Source organism: Microtus ochrogaster, unplaced genomic scaffold (genome assembly GCF_000317375.1).
Source record: "Microtus ochrogaster isolate Prairie Vole_2 unplaced genomic scaffold, MicOch1.0 UNK1, whole genome shotgun sequence".
Taxonomy (NCBI): domain Eukaryota; kingdom Metazoa; phylum Chordata; class Mammalia; order Rodentia; family Cricetidae; genus Microtus; species Microtus ochrogaster.
The window spans coordinates 1,643,341-1,662,319 of record NW_004949099.1 but is presented as its reverse complement, the minus strand read 5'-3'; the positions used below and the strand labels follow the sequence as shown (position 1 = coordinate 1,662,319).

At 48.8% G+C, this 18,979-nt stretch overlaps 1 protein-coding gene across 1 annotated transcript in view; it reads left to right on the top strand.

Moving 5' to 3' along the window:
• The window catches only part of Arhgap25 (Rho GTPase activating protein 25), an 80,788-nt gene that overhangs the window by 30,684 nt on the left and 31,125 nt on the right, over positions 1-18,979 (top strand). The window contains exons 2-4 of the mRNA XM_005364816.3: positions 7,214-7,413; positions 13,027-13,114; positions 15,620-15,736. Of these exons, the coding sequence (XP_005364873.1) occupies positions 7,214-7,413; positions 13,027-13,114; positions 15,620-15,736 (405 nt within the window). The remainder of the gene's footprint in view (positions 1-7,213; positions 7,414-13,026; positions 13,115-15,619; positions 15,737-18,979) is intronic.

The window sequence follows — 18,979 nt, the reverse complement described above, 5'->3', positions numbered from 1 at the left end:
GGGAACAATTCTAGGTGTTGTGTCAACGTGTTCTCAAGGGTGAGTGTGTCCTTTCAGAGAAGACAGCAAAAGTCCCTCTGCTGCCTCCAGGCTTGCAGCTTGTTGCTTGTGTAAGTGGTGAAATTCTTCATGTCAGAGCAAAATGGAATTGAGGTTGCTTCGTGGGCTGTTTGCAGCAGGAGGTAGCCATGGCTTTGCTGCTCAGAGGGTTCCTCAGCAGCTCCCTCTCGGCCTGTGGTGAAGCTGGGCTATCTCAGCACCCTCCTCCCACTCCAGGCCCTCATTAGTATTCAGTCAGCATATGGTTCTTCCAATGAGCTTGGGCAGTGAGCTGGTGAGACACAGCAGGATTACCTAATATGTCCATCTTCCTGTTGGTGTCAACAAAGCCTGGTGGTAGGTTTGAGGTTTCACTGCCATTTCTGTCAGCGTTCCTTCAAGGCCTGATGAGTGTCGCAGATGACACTCTGGACGGAAGCAGAAGCAGGGGGTTTTTTACATGCAATGCTTGGGGCAGCTTGGGTGGGGGCCAGGTGGGTGTTCTATGGCTTGAGTCTGCCCTCCAAGTTTCAGATAGTGGGACTTCAGCCTGCAGTGCAGCTGTGCTTGGAGATGGAGCCTCACAAGAAGTGATTATGTCACAGAGACTTTCCTCATGGATGGAGAGGTGCCTTTGTCTGGAGAATAGACTGTCACAGAGTGACTCCAGGCCGCTCTTACTGGCCTGCTCCTCCCTCTAGAACTCTCATCATGGGGCACTGTAGCTCAAAGGCTGGTGCCACGTGCAGCCTTCCGGACCGGAGAGCAAATGATCCGCTCTGGGAAATTGCTCTGCTCCCAGTGTTCTGTTAAGCAGCAGAGACTCTAGAGGACCAGGAGTTGCCTGTGGTCAGTCCTCATGGCTTTGCTGCTGCCCAGATGGAGCATGGTCGTCTCTGTCCTCAGCAGGCTTTTTTCCTTTCTAACCACTTTGATTTGTGATGTGGGCAGCTCTCTTCACCACAGGATGCCGCTCCTTCCTGGGTCTTGTGGCCGGAGCATGGATAGTTGGCTTTAAAATCAGATATCCAGTAATCACTTTAGCTCTCTGAGAGTCAGACCCTTGCATTTAAAACGGAGGTGCACAGCCAGGTACTACCTACTGTAGAGCTGGTGTGGGCTTGGAAGTAATGGAAACTTATGGAGTCTGCACCAAAACAGATGCTTTCAAGTACGTGATATGTGTTAAGGAACTGGTTGTTTATTATTGCTGGAGTAGGTGTCATTCCTTGTACGAGCCACTGCCTGCCCTGGGACAGTGAACATACCTAGAAGGCCCACAAATACAAAAATTTGCCATCATTTGTTACAAATATTAAGCCCCTTGATTATAACTCTCAGTATATCCTTAAATGCTTATTTCATACACTTACTAAATAATCACCAAGGATCATGTGCTGGCCAAATCTCTTGTAGGCTGTATGGTATTCTAACTGCGTGGCCCTCTCACTGCGTGGCCCTCTCACTGCGTGGCCCTCTCACTGTGTGGCACTCTTACTACATGGTATTCTTATTGTGTGGTACACTCACTGCGTGGCACTCTCACGTGCCCCGAGGGAACCAGCACATCCTCCTCTTGTATGGAGGACTGTATCCATAGCCTCCAGATGGCTGCTCCCCTCTGTGCCCACTGCTGCTGTGCAGCCACAGTGACATCTGAAGATCACCCACCACTTCACTTTTCTGAAGTGAGGTTTTCATGTTAGTTAAATTTTTCCTTCTAGCTTCTCTTGATTCAGACCCTTAAATGTCAGGACCCAGAAGTCTTGGGTGGCTGGAAGCAAAGCATTCTTGTTCTCTAATTGCAACCCCCTTGTTCCTGAAAATGAGTCCTGGGGCTCTGAGGGTTTCTTGAGGCAGAGAGGTACATGGTTTAGGATCTGATACTGTCCTGCTGCCTGTCAAGGGCTCGGCAATGTAGGCTGTGCGAGCAGTGGGAAGGGTAGCTTTCCTGAGCCATGCAACCCCAAGCCCACAGACTCCTGGCTCCTTTTTATTCATTCTGCACTCAGCCTGCCCATCCCTTCTCAGTTGCATCTCACAGTGCGTCCTTGCCCGCTAGCCCCTTCCTCACCCAGGCTCGTCTGCTCCACCTGGGATACCGTGTGGTGTCCTGGTAACCTTCCACTTCCACCTTCCTCCCTTTTATCCCTCACCCTTCCCAATCTATCACTGCCATCTTGTTTGACATTAAATCAACTACGTACGTACAATAATAATGTTCACAGCACTACTTGCTTTTCAACTCTTGTGGGGTTTTTGTTGTTGTTTGTTTTGTTTTGTTTTGTTTTTTTTTTTTTTTTTTTTGTGTAGCCCTGGCTCTCCTGTCTGTAGACCAAGTTGGCCTCAAAGTCGCAGAGATCTGCTTGCCTCTACCACTCCAGTGCTGGTCAATTCTTGTGTTTTAAAACTAGGCGCTGGCTGAGGTAGGTCCATTATCATTGTTAACTCTTGAGGGTTAATCACTCACACATTGCCCCTGATACTCACAAACTCATGAAAGAAGAAACACAACCTAGAGTCAGCTGAGACTCAGCCATGGCCACTGTTACAGAAGCATCTGTACCCCTCTGCGTCCTGACTGCTCTTCACTCGGAGCCAGGACACAGGATGAACAAGGGCAAGAAGAGAAGCAGTGTCCTTGTCCTCTTACATTGCAAGTGGAGAGGGAGACGGTAGGAAAACTGCAGGCGAGGTGTCGGATGCTGGACTGCTTATGTGCCCCTGGTGAAGAGGGGACAGCGCTGGAACACTGCTGAGTTTAGCTGCTGGGTGGTGCAGGTGTGTCCTGATGTGACTCTCAAAGGGTGAGCAAGAACTTTTAAAGAGGAAATCCACGCAAGAAGCACACTGTCCTGTGGGTTGGGTGTGTAGGGAGAGCAGAAAGTGAACAGAAATCCACCAAAACCCCAAGTCCAGGGGCAGGGTGTTTACACCTGATCTAGGAGAGGCGTTGACATTCCGGGAGATCTGTAGTCAGGAGACAAACCCAAGTCGAGGGTAAACCTCAGAAGGGCCATGGCATCAGCAATCTCATCAGCGCTGACTGCAGGAGCCTATGGGTCCCTCACAGAGACGGTCACAGGACTGTTGTACACAGAGAAGGCAGGCAGGCAGGGCTGTTTGTGAGTACAGGTGGGAATGGCAGACGGTGTGAAGGCAGTGGAGTAGGGTGGGGGGTTGAGTTTGACTAGCAGTGTGGTGAATTGAGCAATTCCCTGGTGTCTGTAAGCAGCTGGGGGGTGAGTCTGCAAGAGCAGTCTGGAGGGACTCCGTGGGAGCTGTTAGTCCAGACAGGCGTCCCCAGTGATAACAGCTCATGGAGAGAGAACAGCAACAAGCCCTCCCAGCTTTAAAGCCTGGTGAGCTTTCCCTGCTACACCCCAGCCCCCTAAAGCAGACCGGGGCAGCTGGAGAGCCCACGGTGGAGATACTTCAAAGGTGGCCCTAGGAAAGTTTGTGGTTATGTTTCAGGTCAGTGGGTCAGCAGATGGGAGAGGAAGAGGAAGTGACAGTGTTTCCGAGGCAACGGCTCTGCTCATACTTCCTTCTTCAATTTTCTCTTGTTCCAACTTGGGGCAAAACTAACTTCTGCTGTAGAAATAAAACTCTGGGTGTACAGCACATCTTCTGTTCCTCTCCTCTCCCTGTAGACTATAATTCAGCATGGACAATCTCATTACAAAATGTCCTTTTTGTGTGGTCCCCCTTATTCAGTAACATGAAATGGCTCCCTTGTCCCTCTCAGAAAAAGGTTGAAGCCCCATTCTATACCCAAGTCTTCTCTGGGCCCACTAGTCCATCGGCAGTCGAGTACCTGAAATATGACGGATGGGAACATAGTTTTACTTAATTCTATGTATCCTAATGCGTTCATCTGCCTACAGCCACTTACAGAGAGTGCTGTGTTTTCCAGCACAGTGCTTGCTGGGGGCTTGGTCTTCTTCTTTCTGCTAGAATGAGGGTGGGTTTCTGGCCTCACTAAAACTGTCACGGTGCTTTTGCAGGGAATCCTACAAACCCCGTGTGGCTGTGGCTTCACTCTGCCTCCCTTGTCCCCAGTAGCCTTCTGCAGCCCTCTCTACCTAGTTTATTCCTCCTCCCGTAGGGGAACACTTCCCACGGGTATGAAGACCAGCTCACTGCGGAGCTTATCACCGACCATGTTCGTTATGAAAAATTAACCACAGACAGTAGCAGATCTCCTACAGAGGGGCTGTTCAAAGATGTGACAAAGAATGGTAGTCAGAGCCAAGGCCCACCAGGCCACTTCGCTCATACTTGCACCATCTACAAGATGGCCTGATGGCCACAACTGGGAACCAAGACTGGGCAGGAAGCTCTTCTGTTCAGCTGTCACTGTCTCCAGTACTGGGATCGACTTCCTGCTGTGTAGAATGTGCACAGATCTCTCCACATGGTCTAACTTAGAAGGGAAACCCTGGACATACAAGCACATCAGGGATGGTAAGAGGACAGTAAACACTCAAGAGACACTGGCTGGGTGTATGGTGAGAGGGATCGTGCCAGGCCAGGGCTTGGTATTGTGCTGTCTCATGGCTATCTTGTCCTCTTTGGGCTGTATTTAAGAATGCCAAGCATTCACACAGCCTCTTGCCTTTCTCAGGCTATTATTTGGGGCACAGATGTTTTTAGGCATGATCTTTTTTGGCTTGGTTATTGTCTTTTACCCTAAAGAATAATGAAATCCCTCCAGAACTAAGTATAAAGAATCCCCTAGCCACTGGGTTCCATGCTAATCGAATTTCCTCCAATCTACATCTTTCTGGTTTTTTAGATCCCTGTCCCTTTTCTGGATGATTCTGAGATCTTCCACTTTTCTTGCCTCTAAAAGTGACCCTAACCAGGTCTATGAGGTTTGGGGAGTGGCTAAAGAGACCTAAGTCCTCATAGATACGATGTGGCCTCTGCCAGACTTCTTCCCTTTCTTGTTGGTCCCACTTATTCCTATGGAGCCTCACATTACTCTGCTGCAATAAGGGTTGTCTTCCATATCTGACGTTGCTGTAGATGGACGACCATAGGAGCTGCACTGGAAGGAATGGGCTCACACTGGGCCATATTACAGCAGAAGAGAATGCCATGGCCTCCCTCTCCCACCCTCTTTAAAAGCTCTGTGTGTGAGTGACACTTTCACCTTTATCCAAGTGTGCCCTCTTCCTGGTACAGATGAGTCTTTTCAAGATACACCCCTACAAAGAGAGATACAAAGCCACACGAAGTCTTCAGTCCTTCACTCAGGTCCGCTCCTCCTTGTTGCTCCACAGCCAGAGCCTGTTCATCCTCTCATGCCCTGGTGGTTCCTTGAGGAAGTAGTCAGCCCCAGTGAAAGACCCCAGGAATGAGTTGATAGCTGGGAAGGAAGACTGGAAGCAAAGTCTGTTGTTGTTGTTAGGGTATCAAGACACACTGATACAAAGCAATCTCTCCAAACCAAATGGGCATCAAACTGAAACGTTATCTTCCACAGCCCCTGACCGTATGCTCTCCCGTGCTGATGGCTGTCCAACGGAAGGCTCAGTCAAACGTATGTTGCAACTCTTCCAGTTCCCTAGTGGGAGCTAAGGGCTGAAGGTGTGACCCAAGTGTCTTCTAGGAACTCAGAGTGACTGCAGGGTGGAAGGGCCCAGGTAGGCAGATGCCTGTGCACACTGCTCTATAGCACTCTGCAAGATACAGGTGACAGTTCTGGTCCAGCTGGAGTCGGTGGAGCAGAGACCGCCATTCTGAATGGTTCTGGTGAGAACTAGCATCTCTGAGAAGGATGCTACAAACGTGGATAAAGGCTGAGAGCCATGGCCTAGAGGGAGACAGGCAAGCAGGGACCAAACGCAACAGGGAGAAGTTTGCAGTTAAGAGATTTGCACTAAAGATGGGAGTGAGTGAAATCGGAGGGTCTGAAGCTTGAAGGGAGAGGGAAGCTGCTCTAGAGACAAGCTCCATCCTTCGAGTTAGAAGCAGTCACCAGTGGCAGAAATCAGAGTGGCACATGCTTAACTAACAGTGTGCTAAATGGTGTCTATGTTGTCTGTCCAATATAACAATTCTGTATTGTAAGGACTATCAGCAACCCAGGTTAGCTAGTATGGAAACTGACTGGGGTTTGGAGAAGTGCCAGTCAAAAGCAAGGCAAGGAAAAGTGATGAGAATAGACTCAATAACTTCACCATATCATTAACGTCTCAGGGACCAACCAAAGCTAACGAAATGAGCAGTGAGCTAGAGATGTGCTAAGCTGCCGAGCGGAGCCCAGACACTGCTGTCAGCAGCAAGTCCAGAACTCGCACAAGGCCATGGCTCTGCCGTCCAGTCCCTGCTGCGCTGGCTAGAGAAGCCCAAAGGCAGGTGTTAGAGGAAAAGGTTGGCTGGAAGCCAGAGAGTGAATGGGTCACTTTGAGGGTACAGGAAGTAAGGACGGAGACAGTTGTTCTGGGTGGGGGTCACCATGGAGGCACGGGCCAGGACCCGATCAAATGACAGGCAGAATGCTGTAGGAAGCCAAAAGCTGAGGATAGCACGCAGTGGGTGGAGGGGTCCACTTCTGCTTCTGCTTCTGCTAATGGTGACATCTGACCAGAGACATTCGACAGATGTACCAAGCAAAGCCCTTGCCCCTGCTGCAGAGGGTTGTAAACACAGCGGGTACGTGACTGGAGGACACAAGATGACGCTTGGCCGAAACTTCAGGAGGTGCCAAGTCCTCTGGGTCTGGCACGGGGATATAGCCGGTTGGAGACACTGTGGGGCAGTGGGGTCCAAGCTCCGGGCTGACTCCGCAAAGGGGCCATGGAGGGAAAGCAGTCAGCTTCCGGTGGTCTGTGCAGCTGCGTGGGCCTTACTCTGGACACAGAGCAGGGCATTATTTTGTTCTCTGTCAGATACTCCCACGCAGGAAAAGGAAGCACCTCTGTCAGATGCTGTGGCCACTTCCTCTTCAGAGGCCCCAGCCAATCTCCGTTTTGCGGCTCGCGGGGCCAGAGGCAAGCCGGACTGCAGGCTCTGGTTCGTTGGGCTCCTTTCAGGAACAGGGCCCTGGCTCCTTTTTGGGGTGTGGGGGGACATCAGGGTTTTCTCTCAGGTCCCCTGGCCCCCCTGTTCTTGATTTTCTGCTTCATGTCCCTCAGTCAGCCTGTCTGTCTGTTCCTCTCTATAGCTCGGTCAAGGAGCGTGATGACTGGGGAGCAGATGGCGGCCTTTCACCCACCCGCCACCCCCAACCCCCTGGAAAGGCCAATTAAGATGGGCTGGCTGAAGAAGCAGAGGTCCATCGTGAAAAACTGGCAGCAGCGGTACTTCGTGCTGAGAGCTCAGCAACTCTACTACTACAAGGACGAAGAGGACTCCAAGCCGCAGGTACCCGCTGGGTGTGTGTCCTTGCTTCCGGCCCAGAGGAGCTGGGCAGGGGCCCACTGGCTGCTTTCACTCCCCTAGGCCTCCTCAGTGAGGAGACAGAATCACCAGACACCTCTACCTGGGTGGTGCTCTTGCCTTGTCTATATGCCCCGAGTGTGAAGATGGCTGAGATGTTCCCATTAGCGCAGTAGGGTTCCTAGGGCACCCCAAGTCCAATCTCACACCATAATGGTGACACAGATGGCAACCCACCATGGTAGCTCAGAAGAACTGAGGTGGGGACTCATTGTTGTTGTTCAGTAAGTATATCTGGAACAATGATTGTATTTAATGCCTGATGCATTCACACATAAATATTCCCACACCAGTTCATTGGAGACGTGAACTAAATCAATGAATAGAGCCGGGGAAACAGCTGCTGAACAGACAGAACAGAGTCACAGTAGATAAGGGAAGCCAGCAGCTGTTAGAGGAACGATGAGTTGTTGGGAGACACGTTCCGATCTTAGATGGGCGCAGGAGTGCACACTGACTTCGTGCAGGTGGTGGGGATGCTAAGGAGAGGGGGCTGCTAAGTGGACCTCTGGGACCAGAGCCTCCTGGGCAGAGGGAACGGCCACACGAAAACTAGGTGACCTGGGTAGAAAGCACGAAGGGTTCCGGGTGGCAGGAACAGAACCAGTACAGAGACCCGGAGGGGAAGAGCTCAGAGAAGTCAGGGCAGGGGTGGAGGATTAGGGGGCAGGTTGTGAGCGCCCGCTGCACAGACTTGGGCGTTTACACTGCGTGTCATGAGAGCCACCGTGGGTTTCTGACCGGACGGAAGGCTGTCTTTAGCTTGCCGTAAACAGATGGTTCTGTGTGTCCTAAACAGAATGAAGTTTGAGCAGGGAGCCCAGGGAACACTGTTAGTGGGGACTAGGAACGTCAGAGGGAGCTCGGGGCTGGGGGGCAGCAGTGGTCAGATTCAGGGTTTACGAGAACAGAGGCACAGCGTCACAGCCAAGGGTCAGGATGAGTCCACAAGATAGCTTTGATCCTCAGTCTCAGGCTCGTCCCTTCTCCCTGCACCCTCTATTCTGTCTATAGCGGGAATGAGAGAGTGAGAGGCTATCATCAGCCATGCCTATGGGACCCCAGTATAAACTGAGGTCTCTAGCGCCCAAGACGGCTGCACACCCACCTAGAGTTCCTATCTGTGGTAACAGAGGCAGCGTGGAAGGGCTTTACTAGAACTTCTTAGAGAAAATAGATTCCAATAATTAGGAAGGAAAAGATGAGGCATGTAAGGATATTGGAGGTGGCTGAGCAGATGAACCGACGAGCAGATGGGTGGAACCGTAATGAAAGTCAAGGGACTCTGCCTCACCAGCGTTTGCGGAGATCTGTGTGTGGTGAGTGGACTTCCTGTTCTTTACGAACAACACAGACCTGTCGAGCCTAGCAAATGCAGGACGAGATCACAGTGGCTAGCGTGTCAGCAACATGAGAATTCTCTGGGAGGCAATGCCGTGTTTGCCACCGCAGCCTACCGAGAGGGCCACTGGGCAGAGGCTGTCTCTGTGGAGTGTGGAAAGGGGAAGTTGTCTCCCTCGGAGCACTGCGCTCTTCTCGTGGCTCTGCAATTATCTCTGCCTTTTCTGGATTCTCCTTCTTGTTTAAATGAGACAATACTGCCTGACTTGTGTTTATCACATGCTCTAATAATATAAAGTACATATGAAAACCTGTCTTGTAAAAGCAAGCTAGTGACAAGGGTAAAATAGTCACGTGTGAGTCCTGGCTTCTTCCCCGTGTGGGAAACTCACTACTCTTCATGATTAAATTGACCGGGGATGAGTAGGCGATTATGTCCTAAGTCTGAAAGGACAGTTTATTACGAAATCTGTGAATATAGTAATCGGACCAAGAGAGCAAGTGAGGAAACCGCACAACCCTACCAAGTGGCTAAAAAAAACGATCGATAAAACAACACATTCATTTCAGATCTAAACATGAAGACCGTAGGGCTAGAATGGTTATTCCTTATAAAGGACATAATTTGCTCTATGTTGTACTGCATGTTTGTCTGGAAAAGCTGCATTGTACATGGTAGGAAATTTAAATCACTGGAAAAACACAAATAAAAACGACCACAATTCCCATCAAGAAGTAGCTGCCGAAGTCCAGCATTCCCTGGCCACACACACTTAGAAAGTTGTCCCTTAAGTGTGAAATGAGGATTTCATTTAATGAAAGTGGCAATATGTCACAAATATTGCTTCTTATATTGAATAGTATTCTACAATGTCACCAATAATCGTGGCAGATAATATACTGTATAAACATTCTGAAATTTAAGGTGCGTTTTTGCTGTTGTTTTTTTCATGACAGGGTTTCTCTATGAAGCCCTGGCTGTCCTAGAACTCACCATAGACCATGCTGGCCCCAAATCCACAGAAATCCACCTGCCTCTGCCTCTCCAGTGCAGGGATTAAAGGTGTGTGCCACCATTGCCAGACAAGTGTTATGAAATTAAAAAAAAAAAAAAGAAGCTGAATGTCTTCCTGTTGGCAATTGAGTTGATGGTCACATTATTATCCCAAACCACAGCTGGTGACTGTCCGGCTGTCTTCCTGCCATCCCCACCATCTCATTCAAATGCAGATCACATCTATTTAATGTTCTACTAACTATATGGTCATTTGTCACTGCTTTGGGGATTCCTGGAACTATCTCAAAATGACCTGAAAGTTATAGTTACAGGCTAGGTTCTTGAAAACAAGTAATGCTCTATTTCCTCATTCCTGACTGTGGGGAAAGACTTAAATAGGAAACACCCATTAGCAAAGAGGCAGAAGACATGGCAGCTGTCTGCGTGGGCTTATGGGAGCTGCATTTTAAGAAATAAGGATGGTTTATTTCATAACTAAAAGTCAGGGCAAGAAAATAAAGCTTCAGATAATAAATGAGAAATTCTATGTGCATATTTAGTAAACAAATGTTCTTACCATTTAAAGTGTTCTTCCAAAACTGCAAAAAAAATTTAAACAAATCAGTAGGAAAAAATGGCCAAATTTACAAAAGAAATGCAATGTCCAATAAACATTTACTAGAACCTTTGACCTCAGTAACAATCAGTGTCATACAATATACATTAGTGATCCACCGTGTCCTCTTGCCAAAGTAGCAGAAGCGTTCTAAAGTGGTAGTGGATGAAGCCAGGGAACAGGAACTCTGCGCGCAGTTGGTGGAAGTGTGTGGTGCCCTGACATCACAGAAAACCTTTGTCTCAAATTTCAAAGCAAAGGAATTCAGCCCCAAAGGCCTGTCAGTGCTGTGACATGTTTAACAACAGGCTCTCTGATGGCAAACTTAGTGTAGGACTTGCCAATATTTCTGTGGTGTAAATATTCATTTCATGTTTGCTTCAAAGTACCACATGAGACCCAGAGAGATGGTCTAGCAGCAAGGAACATTGGCTGCTCTTTCAGAGGACCCAAGTTCGATTCCCAGGACATGTGTGGTGGCTCCAATTGTCTGTAACTCCAGCCCTTCTTAAGCTTCCACAGGCACCAGGCATACACGTGGCACACAGCTATACATTCAGCAAAGACACCCACATACATAGAATAAAGTTGAACTAAAAGATCCAAGTGCCACATGACGTCACAGAAGCTAGAGCTGAGAAGATTTGCCATAGCGCGCGTAGTGTTCCACAGAATTTCTACCACACGGATAAATCCCACCACAGACATAATAGAAAGGTGTGGGAAAGAACAAGAAGTGACAAGCTTGGGGTAACACTATCTTTTTTTTTTCTACTTTGTAATTATATGAGAGGCAGGGAGGGAGGTATGTGCTGGGAACCATTTCCTGGAGCTGGTGCTATGGGCCACTGTGCTGGGAACCAAAATCGGCTCCTTTAGAAGAGGAGTAGGCACTCTTAACTGCTGAGCCATCTCTCCAGCCTCTCATTATTCTTTTGAATATGAAATCATTTGCCATGCACTCACATAGTGTGAGTTTTAGTGATTTGGAATGTAACTCGATCTGCTTTCGGGAGCCATGCACTCTGGTTCTGCTCCATCTCTACTCAGAATTCACCGAGGCCAGCTGGCAAAGTTAGTGACAGTAGTGGCAAGGCCTGAGCCCTTTTCTTTCTTCCCTGTCCCACCTTTACCCCCCAGAGCATCTTCCTCCAACTTATACCCCCCAGGGCATCTTCCTCTCATCACCCTCCTGTTGCTTATGGTGTCCCAGGGTCTCCCTGCACATAGTGTATGTGTGTGTGTGTGTGTGTGGGAGATCTGCCGGGAGTGTTGGTGCCCAGTGTGTGTGGTTCGAACTTTGTTGCTTCTTTGAGCTAAGTCTGGGTAGGAAATCCTGAACAGGAACTCTGGATTCTCGCTGTCCAGTGTTCACATCATCATTTTCCTGTTAGTGTGACTTGTGGTGTTCGGTCAGCTAATTAAGGTCTTGCAGCCTCGTTTCCTCATCAGGAGAACAGTCCCTTCTGGATTTCTCATGAGGATCTTGCTCCACTAATCTATTCTGAGCAGTGAGCAGGGTCTGGCACCTCACTGCTGCTCAACAGATTATACAAACATGCAGTAATGCCAGTACTTTATCTTTACAATTTGTGATGAAGTGATTCGGGGTATCAAGTCACAGTGTAGAGAGGCACCTCTGAAAGTGAATTTCCTTCCTGGGGGCATTCCTTCCTGTACAGGAATGACATGCTTTCTTCCTCCCGAGCCATGCTAACCCAGACTAGTAGAGCAGCCATGTGACATAAGGATGGTGTGAGGAGTCAGGTGACCTCCAGACAGTGAGACCTGCAGGTGACAGCATTAGTTGCAGAGGATGGCAGAGCTCCACCTAATAGACAGGAAGCTTTTCCTCCTTTTTATCTGCCCCTTATTGCTATCTCTTCCTCCCCTCCTCTCCCTCTTCCCTCCCTCTTTCCTCTCTCCTCTTCCTCCTCCCTCCCCCTCCCCTTCCTTCTTATTTTTTCTTTTTCTCTCTCAGACATCTTTCTTCCTAGACCCCAGGAAACTTTCTTTTTTCCAGGTTTCTGATGTTATTTTGGAAATGTCTTAGTCTTCTGGTCCTTTATGCTTTCACCGTGGCTGGTTTTTGTTTAGACTGGAATAATGACAGCTTAGGACCTGATGTCCAACCTTCAACTCGGTGACTTGTATATAAAACAGGAGCAACTAAGTCTAGAGAAGTCAGCTATGCCATTTATCTCCCAATCTAATCTCATCGGAATGGTGGATGTGATGGTCCTTGCCACTCGGGGGCTGTGAGGATCTAGTGAACTGCCCTGTGGGAAAGCCCAATGCGGCGCTGAAGCACTGTGTGCGTGCAGGGTGGAAGTGACTTGGCTCTCTGACAAGGTGTCTCCAGTCAGGCCCTTGCCCTACTTTCCCTAGGCATCCAGCGGCTGCCACTCACCTTGGCCACGACCTGAGTCAGAGGGATGGATGTCCCTTAAACTGGAGGCAGCTTTCCTGTTCCTCCGCTTGCCCTCCTCACTCACTGTTAGCATCTCGTTTGTTTCCCCGAATTAGCTGCTTCCTGGGTAAGAGATTGTTGATTACATACAAAGCATAACCTTTGATCTTTCAGGGATGTATGTATCTGCCTGGCAGCACAGTCAAAGAAATCGCCACAAACCCCGAAGAAGCCGGGAAGTTTGTTTTTGAAGTTATTCCAGGTAGGTCGCCTGCATTTCCACCTCACACCTAGAAGTCAAGTGACTGTCCCTCATTCAATCATGCCACTTCCACAGAGGTCAGAAGCCATTGATACAGGAAGAGCAGCCACAGCATTCAGTTCAGCATTCAAGGGGATGTCCATCTCACTGTCTGTCTCTGTCTCTTCCTGCCACGGAATCTTCCTATTTACACACACGAGTGGACATATAGAAATCCTAAACTCAGAACCTATGTTCCCGCAACTGTTTCCAAGGCTCCATGCAGTCTGGACTAACTATATAAAATTTTTACATCATCTCTTTGTCCTCCTCTTGCAGAAGGTCATGGTGCCATAGGAAACAGGATTCCTGATCAGGGCCCTGTCTGGGCAGACCTCAGGTCCAAGGCTCACGGTAGTGCATGTTTAACTCACGAAAGACAACTGTTGAGGGAGGGGCATCTCTACTTTCCTGCCTGACCATCAGCTTGAGAACAAGCGTGGGGGTCTCCTATTGGGTAACCCATCCCACTCAGCCTTCATACGAAGTGTTTTAGGAGATGCTATCTCTCATCCAACAGCAAATGTGCTGGGCATCCGCTGAGAGCTGGGGCTGCTGTAGGGCTGGAGCTCAAAGAACGGAAACAGCCGCATGCAGCGTAGTCCAGCCTCACGCAGCGTACAGTCCAGCCTCACGCGGCGTACAGTCCAGCCTCACGCCACATAGCACAAGTGAACTGTGTAATCTGGATGGGACAACAGCTAAAGCAAAGAGAACACGTTCTGTCTGAGGGGATGGAGGTGGATGCTGATCATGCAGCATGCCGAGGGTGTGTCACTGAGAACGTGGAATTGGGGTAAACTTAGGAAGCTGCTAACAGAGAAAGTGAAGTGTCTGGCTGGAGGAAGCCTTTCTGAGGACAGGGATGACCAGGGCAATGTCCCCAAGCCTCCACGTGACAGAGAATTCCAAGTGGATCAGTGTGCACGAACGGGGATTTGATAGGCACTTCTCAGCAATGATAAGAAATTGAACGTCTACGCCGGAAGGATGCAAAGCCGCCGGGCTGTTCTATGGCTCATGTTGAAAATGAGAGTGAAATATAGGTTGTAGGGATGAGAACAGAGCGGGGATGGATATTAGTGAGGGGACTCATGCAACAAGGCAAGGCAGAGGTGGTGGCTAAAGGAAGTTTCCCGGTGGGGCTTCTCACGGCAGAACCAAAGGGGCTCCTGGAGCCAGGGAATCAAGATGTGTTTTGATGGTGCAGCAGACTGAAGTGTGTTCTTGGCAGAGAAGGACACCAGATAGGTTCTGCCCAGCAAGACGTCCGTAGGGAGGAGGAGAGCAGCAGCCTTGCCCGATGTTTGGCTGGGCAGATACCTGGTATCTCTGGGCTTCTGTCCTAATGACTGTAAGCTGGTAACACAACTTCCCACTCCATCTCAGAAGGACCCTGTGCTTACTCAGGTCGTTCTTGGTTCTTCCCTGAGCATGATTTGCTTCCAGGTCTACCCCTGGAGACACCCATGAGAAAGGCTTTCGTGGAGAAGAGACTGCCTTTCGAATTGGCTCATCCAAAACTGAGAAAGAAGGGTTGGTGGTACTAAGTCCAAGAGACCAGAACTAAAGGGATTGGAAAGCCGGTTTCTGCAGGAAAATTCAGGGCTGTGTCCCTGGGACAGTTGGAATATTCGCTCTCTCAGATGACCTGGCATTGTAGGAAGAGGGGGCTTCAACAGCATCTGGTGATCGAAGGGATTACTACTATTTTTGTCCCTTCTAACACCTTTATCAACTAAAGAAAGTTTTGTATCTGCAGGTTTCTGCCTGCAAGGAGGCGTAGGAAGACGTTAGGTTCCTTTTTTCCCCTCATTTTTTTTTTTTTGGCCACTTTTCCTCATTTTTTGTCCCTTCCTGTGACACCTGTCCTGTCTTTGCCACCATCTTTCTGCCACTTGACCCATTTAAGCTTTACTCCCTTTACTAGAGTGAGTCTCCATGTGCCCCTTAAGTGAGTGTTGGAAACCCACCCTCCGCAAGGCTCTGTGTGGTCCCAGCAGCCTGTGACGGGAGACACTCGTTCTATGAGAAAGACACTCTGGCACCCATTGTCCCTCTCGCTGGGGGCTTTTGTTCCCTTCCAGATCGCCACAGCTGAGCTCAGGCTGCTTTGAGAAGCACCGGTTGTGGGCATGGAGACCAGACGTCTCCTTGAATGCTGAACTGAATGCTGTAGCTGCTCTTCCTGTCAGTAGCATTGGCTTCTGACCTCTGTGGAAACGGCCCTCTGCCAAAGCCAGGGCAATTATGAGTCCTGTATTCAGTGACTTGTCAATGGAAATATGCTATTGGCTAAAGCCACAGGAGTGGCCCAAGACCCAGGGTCACTGAGCGAGGCTGGACAGCACTGTTTTGACTCTCGGTGCTTCACTGAACTAAGAAACCAGGTTCAGCTTTTGCCCATGCCCCTGGCTCTGGTTCCTCCCGCTCTACAACCTTCCCATGTGCTACTCTTTCTTTCAGCCTCATGTGACCAGAATCGCGTGGGACAAGACTCCTACGTCCTCATGGCCAGCTCTCAGGTCGAGATGGAGGAGTGGGTGAAGTTCCTCAGGAGAGTCGCCGGCACGCCCTCTGGAGGTAAGGACGGGCACTGCACAACCATTTCTGAGCGGGCCTCCTGGGAGGAGGAGGAAGCGGGCTCCAGGCACCATCTCTCTTTGTGCAGTGTTCAGGGGAGGGGTCAGAGACCTCTGAAGCCACTGGCATGATCAGGTCCTCTGCTGAGTATGGGAAAAGAGGCTTCTGGGTATCTCGCTGTCCTCCTAGCTCACCTCAAAGAGCCAACTCCAGATCAAATAGAACCATAGTAAGTCCTTTGCCTTGTCCAACCAAGGAATGTGACACCCCAAAGTAGGGAATTCTCCACTTTGGCTAAAGTCTTGTCTCTAGATGAAGAGATTGGCTAGCTGAGCTGAGTTACTGGTAGCCTTAACTCTTACTATGCCATGGGTCTATCTGTTATGGATCCAAGAAGTCAAGGACAGGATGGACAACCAGGGCTGGTCAGTACGGGACAGCTGTACCCCAGAAGATGGGGGTCTTACAGATGTGTGGTAAATTCTGCATTTAGTCCTCTTTAAGGTATGCAAAGTGTTTGAGGTCTCTGGGCATCCTAGCGATATTTTCACTCTTGGGCAATGGTTGGACTACAAAAGACAAATAACAAAAACCTGATGCAAAATATATATGAGATCAACAGATGTGAATTTAGCATGTTTTCTTTATTTTATAAAAACATAAAGTAACTCAAATGGGTGAGTTCACAAAATACCATTTTCCAACATTTTAGGAAAATGAGCTACTTGTGTTGACTCCAGGAAAACTATAAATATGTAATTAATTATTGATGCTGTCTCTTATTTTAGAACTCATTTATGGAAGCATTCATGGTTAAATATTGATTTTAGTTCCCAACAATTTCTTTCAGAAATTATAAGAATACCAAAATATGTTATGTAAAATTGAAAAAAAAATCAGTCATTTGAGTTCTTTTAATGCTTCTTTGTTCCAACCAGGGTTGTGAGTACATATATTTTTTTTTCTAAACGATAAATGTAGAATGTATGAAATTTTATATGCTTTATCACTTAGTTATTTCATGTTACCATAAAATCTTTTTGAAGGTTTATTTTTATTATTTGTGTATGCATGCGTGAGTACGTGTGTGTGTGTGTGTGTATGCAAGGTCACGAATGTATGCATGTACGTGTACACAGGCATGTACATGTATGTGGTTCTTGTGGAGGTCAGAAAACTGTGTCAGATCTCCTGGAGTCATAGCTACAGGCAGAGGGCTGCCTTGGATGCTGGATCTACACTCGCATCCTCTGCAAAGAGAGGTCCCCTCTTATCTACTGAACCATCTCTTTAGTCCCTACCATAGAATCTTATTGAGTCATTCCAAAGGTTGTTTTGATGCAGAATAGAAATCACAGCCAATGATGTTAAGTAGCAGAAAGGGTTGCTGGGTAGATGCACTGAAGACAGGGACTGCCATGGACCCCACAGGTTCAGGAACTGAAAAATAAAATTCTATCAGTTTCTCTGGGTGATGCCTTCACCCATTGGCTTCTCTTTGCACGCCTGCCTTGTTCCTGACTAGCCAGCAGTCCCTCGTGCCCACACTTGTCACGCATCTATTCTTATGCCAGCCAACTTCTCTGCGTCTCTCCTGCCAGCACTAACTCAATCTCTGCAGACCCATTGTTAACCCCAGAGAAAGAAACTCCACCTGGCTCAGCTGAGGTCAGGATTTTGCCTGGGGACGTGGGTCCTGTGGCCCACCAGGCGGGGCTTGGAGAAAGAAGCCTTCAGAATAAGAGTGTCTGCCAAGGCTGTCATTAATGTCGGCACCAATGCACAGAAAGCTCTGCAGCTACGCTGGCTGTTTCCCAAGTCCTAGACACAAGCTTCCATGATGGGAACTGTGCCAAGAAGAAGGTTTTATTTATTTATTTATTTACATATGAAAGCTTGCTCCTGTGCCATGCCCTCTGTAATATCTTCACCACAACCTTCCTTAGGTCCTGGATGGCAAGGCCAAGGGCCTGCTGACACGCCCTTTTCCTAGTGAAGGCCTTTGGTCATCGGCAGGGCTCATGGGTGTTACTGGCTTTGCATCTGCTCTGTGCTCTCCCGGGGACCTGTGCCTTCCAGCAGCCTGGAAGAGACTGGGCCTGCTGCCCTGCTGTGCTCTGTCCCCATACTCAAAGGGTTCCTCCATCAAACCGTCAGCCACCACCCTGAGAAAAAAGCTGAGTTTTAGTACTGGGAGTGGAGGGAGCACTATGGGCTTATTTGGGGAAGGGAACCGTGTTAGCTGTGGTGTGATGATGACTCACTGGACCAATGTGGCAGTGTCATAGAGTAAAAGAAAGGAAACCAACCCTTGGTGTCATTTACCTGAGGCTGAAGAGTTCTGATCCCTCCAAAGGCTGCCCTTTCTACTTATTGAACAACATAGCAAAGATGGCCTCAAAAAGAAATGAAGAACTTCTGTCTTGATCAATCTTTTCTAGGAGTCTCGAAGCTGGGAAATTGAGGAAATTGTTTTTAGGGCCCTACTGACTCAGAACAGCTCACAAGGCCACAGCCAGATAGCACCAGTCGGTATCTGCAAGCCGTTTGCATCATGTTTGTTGGGGGCATTGCTTCAAGGCCTTCCTGCTTTCAGCAGATGGTCTTTAGTAACCACATCTTACAGGCACACTCCTTGTTCTGAGGCAGGTGCATGGCTGAGCCTCAAAGGAGAAATAGGTAGCATGGGGCCTCACTGAGGAGTCCAAAGTGTCATAAGATCGATGAGGTTGCTTCTCTTAGAAGTCGTTAGTCTAAATAGCTGGGACGCGGTGTGGAAGCCAAATGAGTGCCTAGTTCTAAATGATCTCAATGCATGTTATTAACTCGGTTACAGGTGAGGTAAAGGTTGGATTTATAAAGACAAGTGTCACACAGCACTTCTTAGAAAAGTCATTCCCAGACCTAACATGGCCTGCAGACAACAGAGCTTCACTACAGCCATGCCATCCCTCGTTGGTTCTTCCCATGTTACATGAGGGAACTCTAGACATGAAAGGGTACATAGTCCCCCAGGAGACTATCTGGAGAGAGCCAGGGGTAGGGCTAGAGCCAGGGCTCATTGTACGGTGCCATCAGTGAACTGCAATTGGATCGCAGGACATTCTCCCAAAACTGTGACATCACCAAGACACACTGCCATCTCCTTCCAGGCCCTATGGCAGCTGTGCGTTTCCCATGTATGTCTCGGCCACTTCTCACTACCTCCATTCCTCCACCTGGTCAGAAACAGAATCCTTCCTG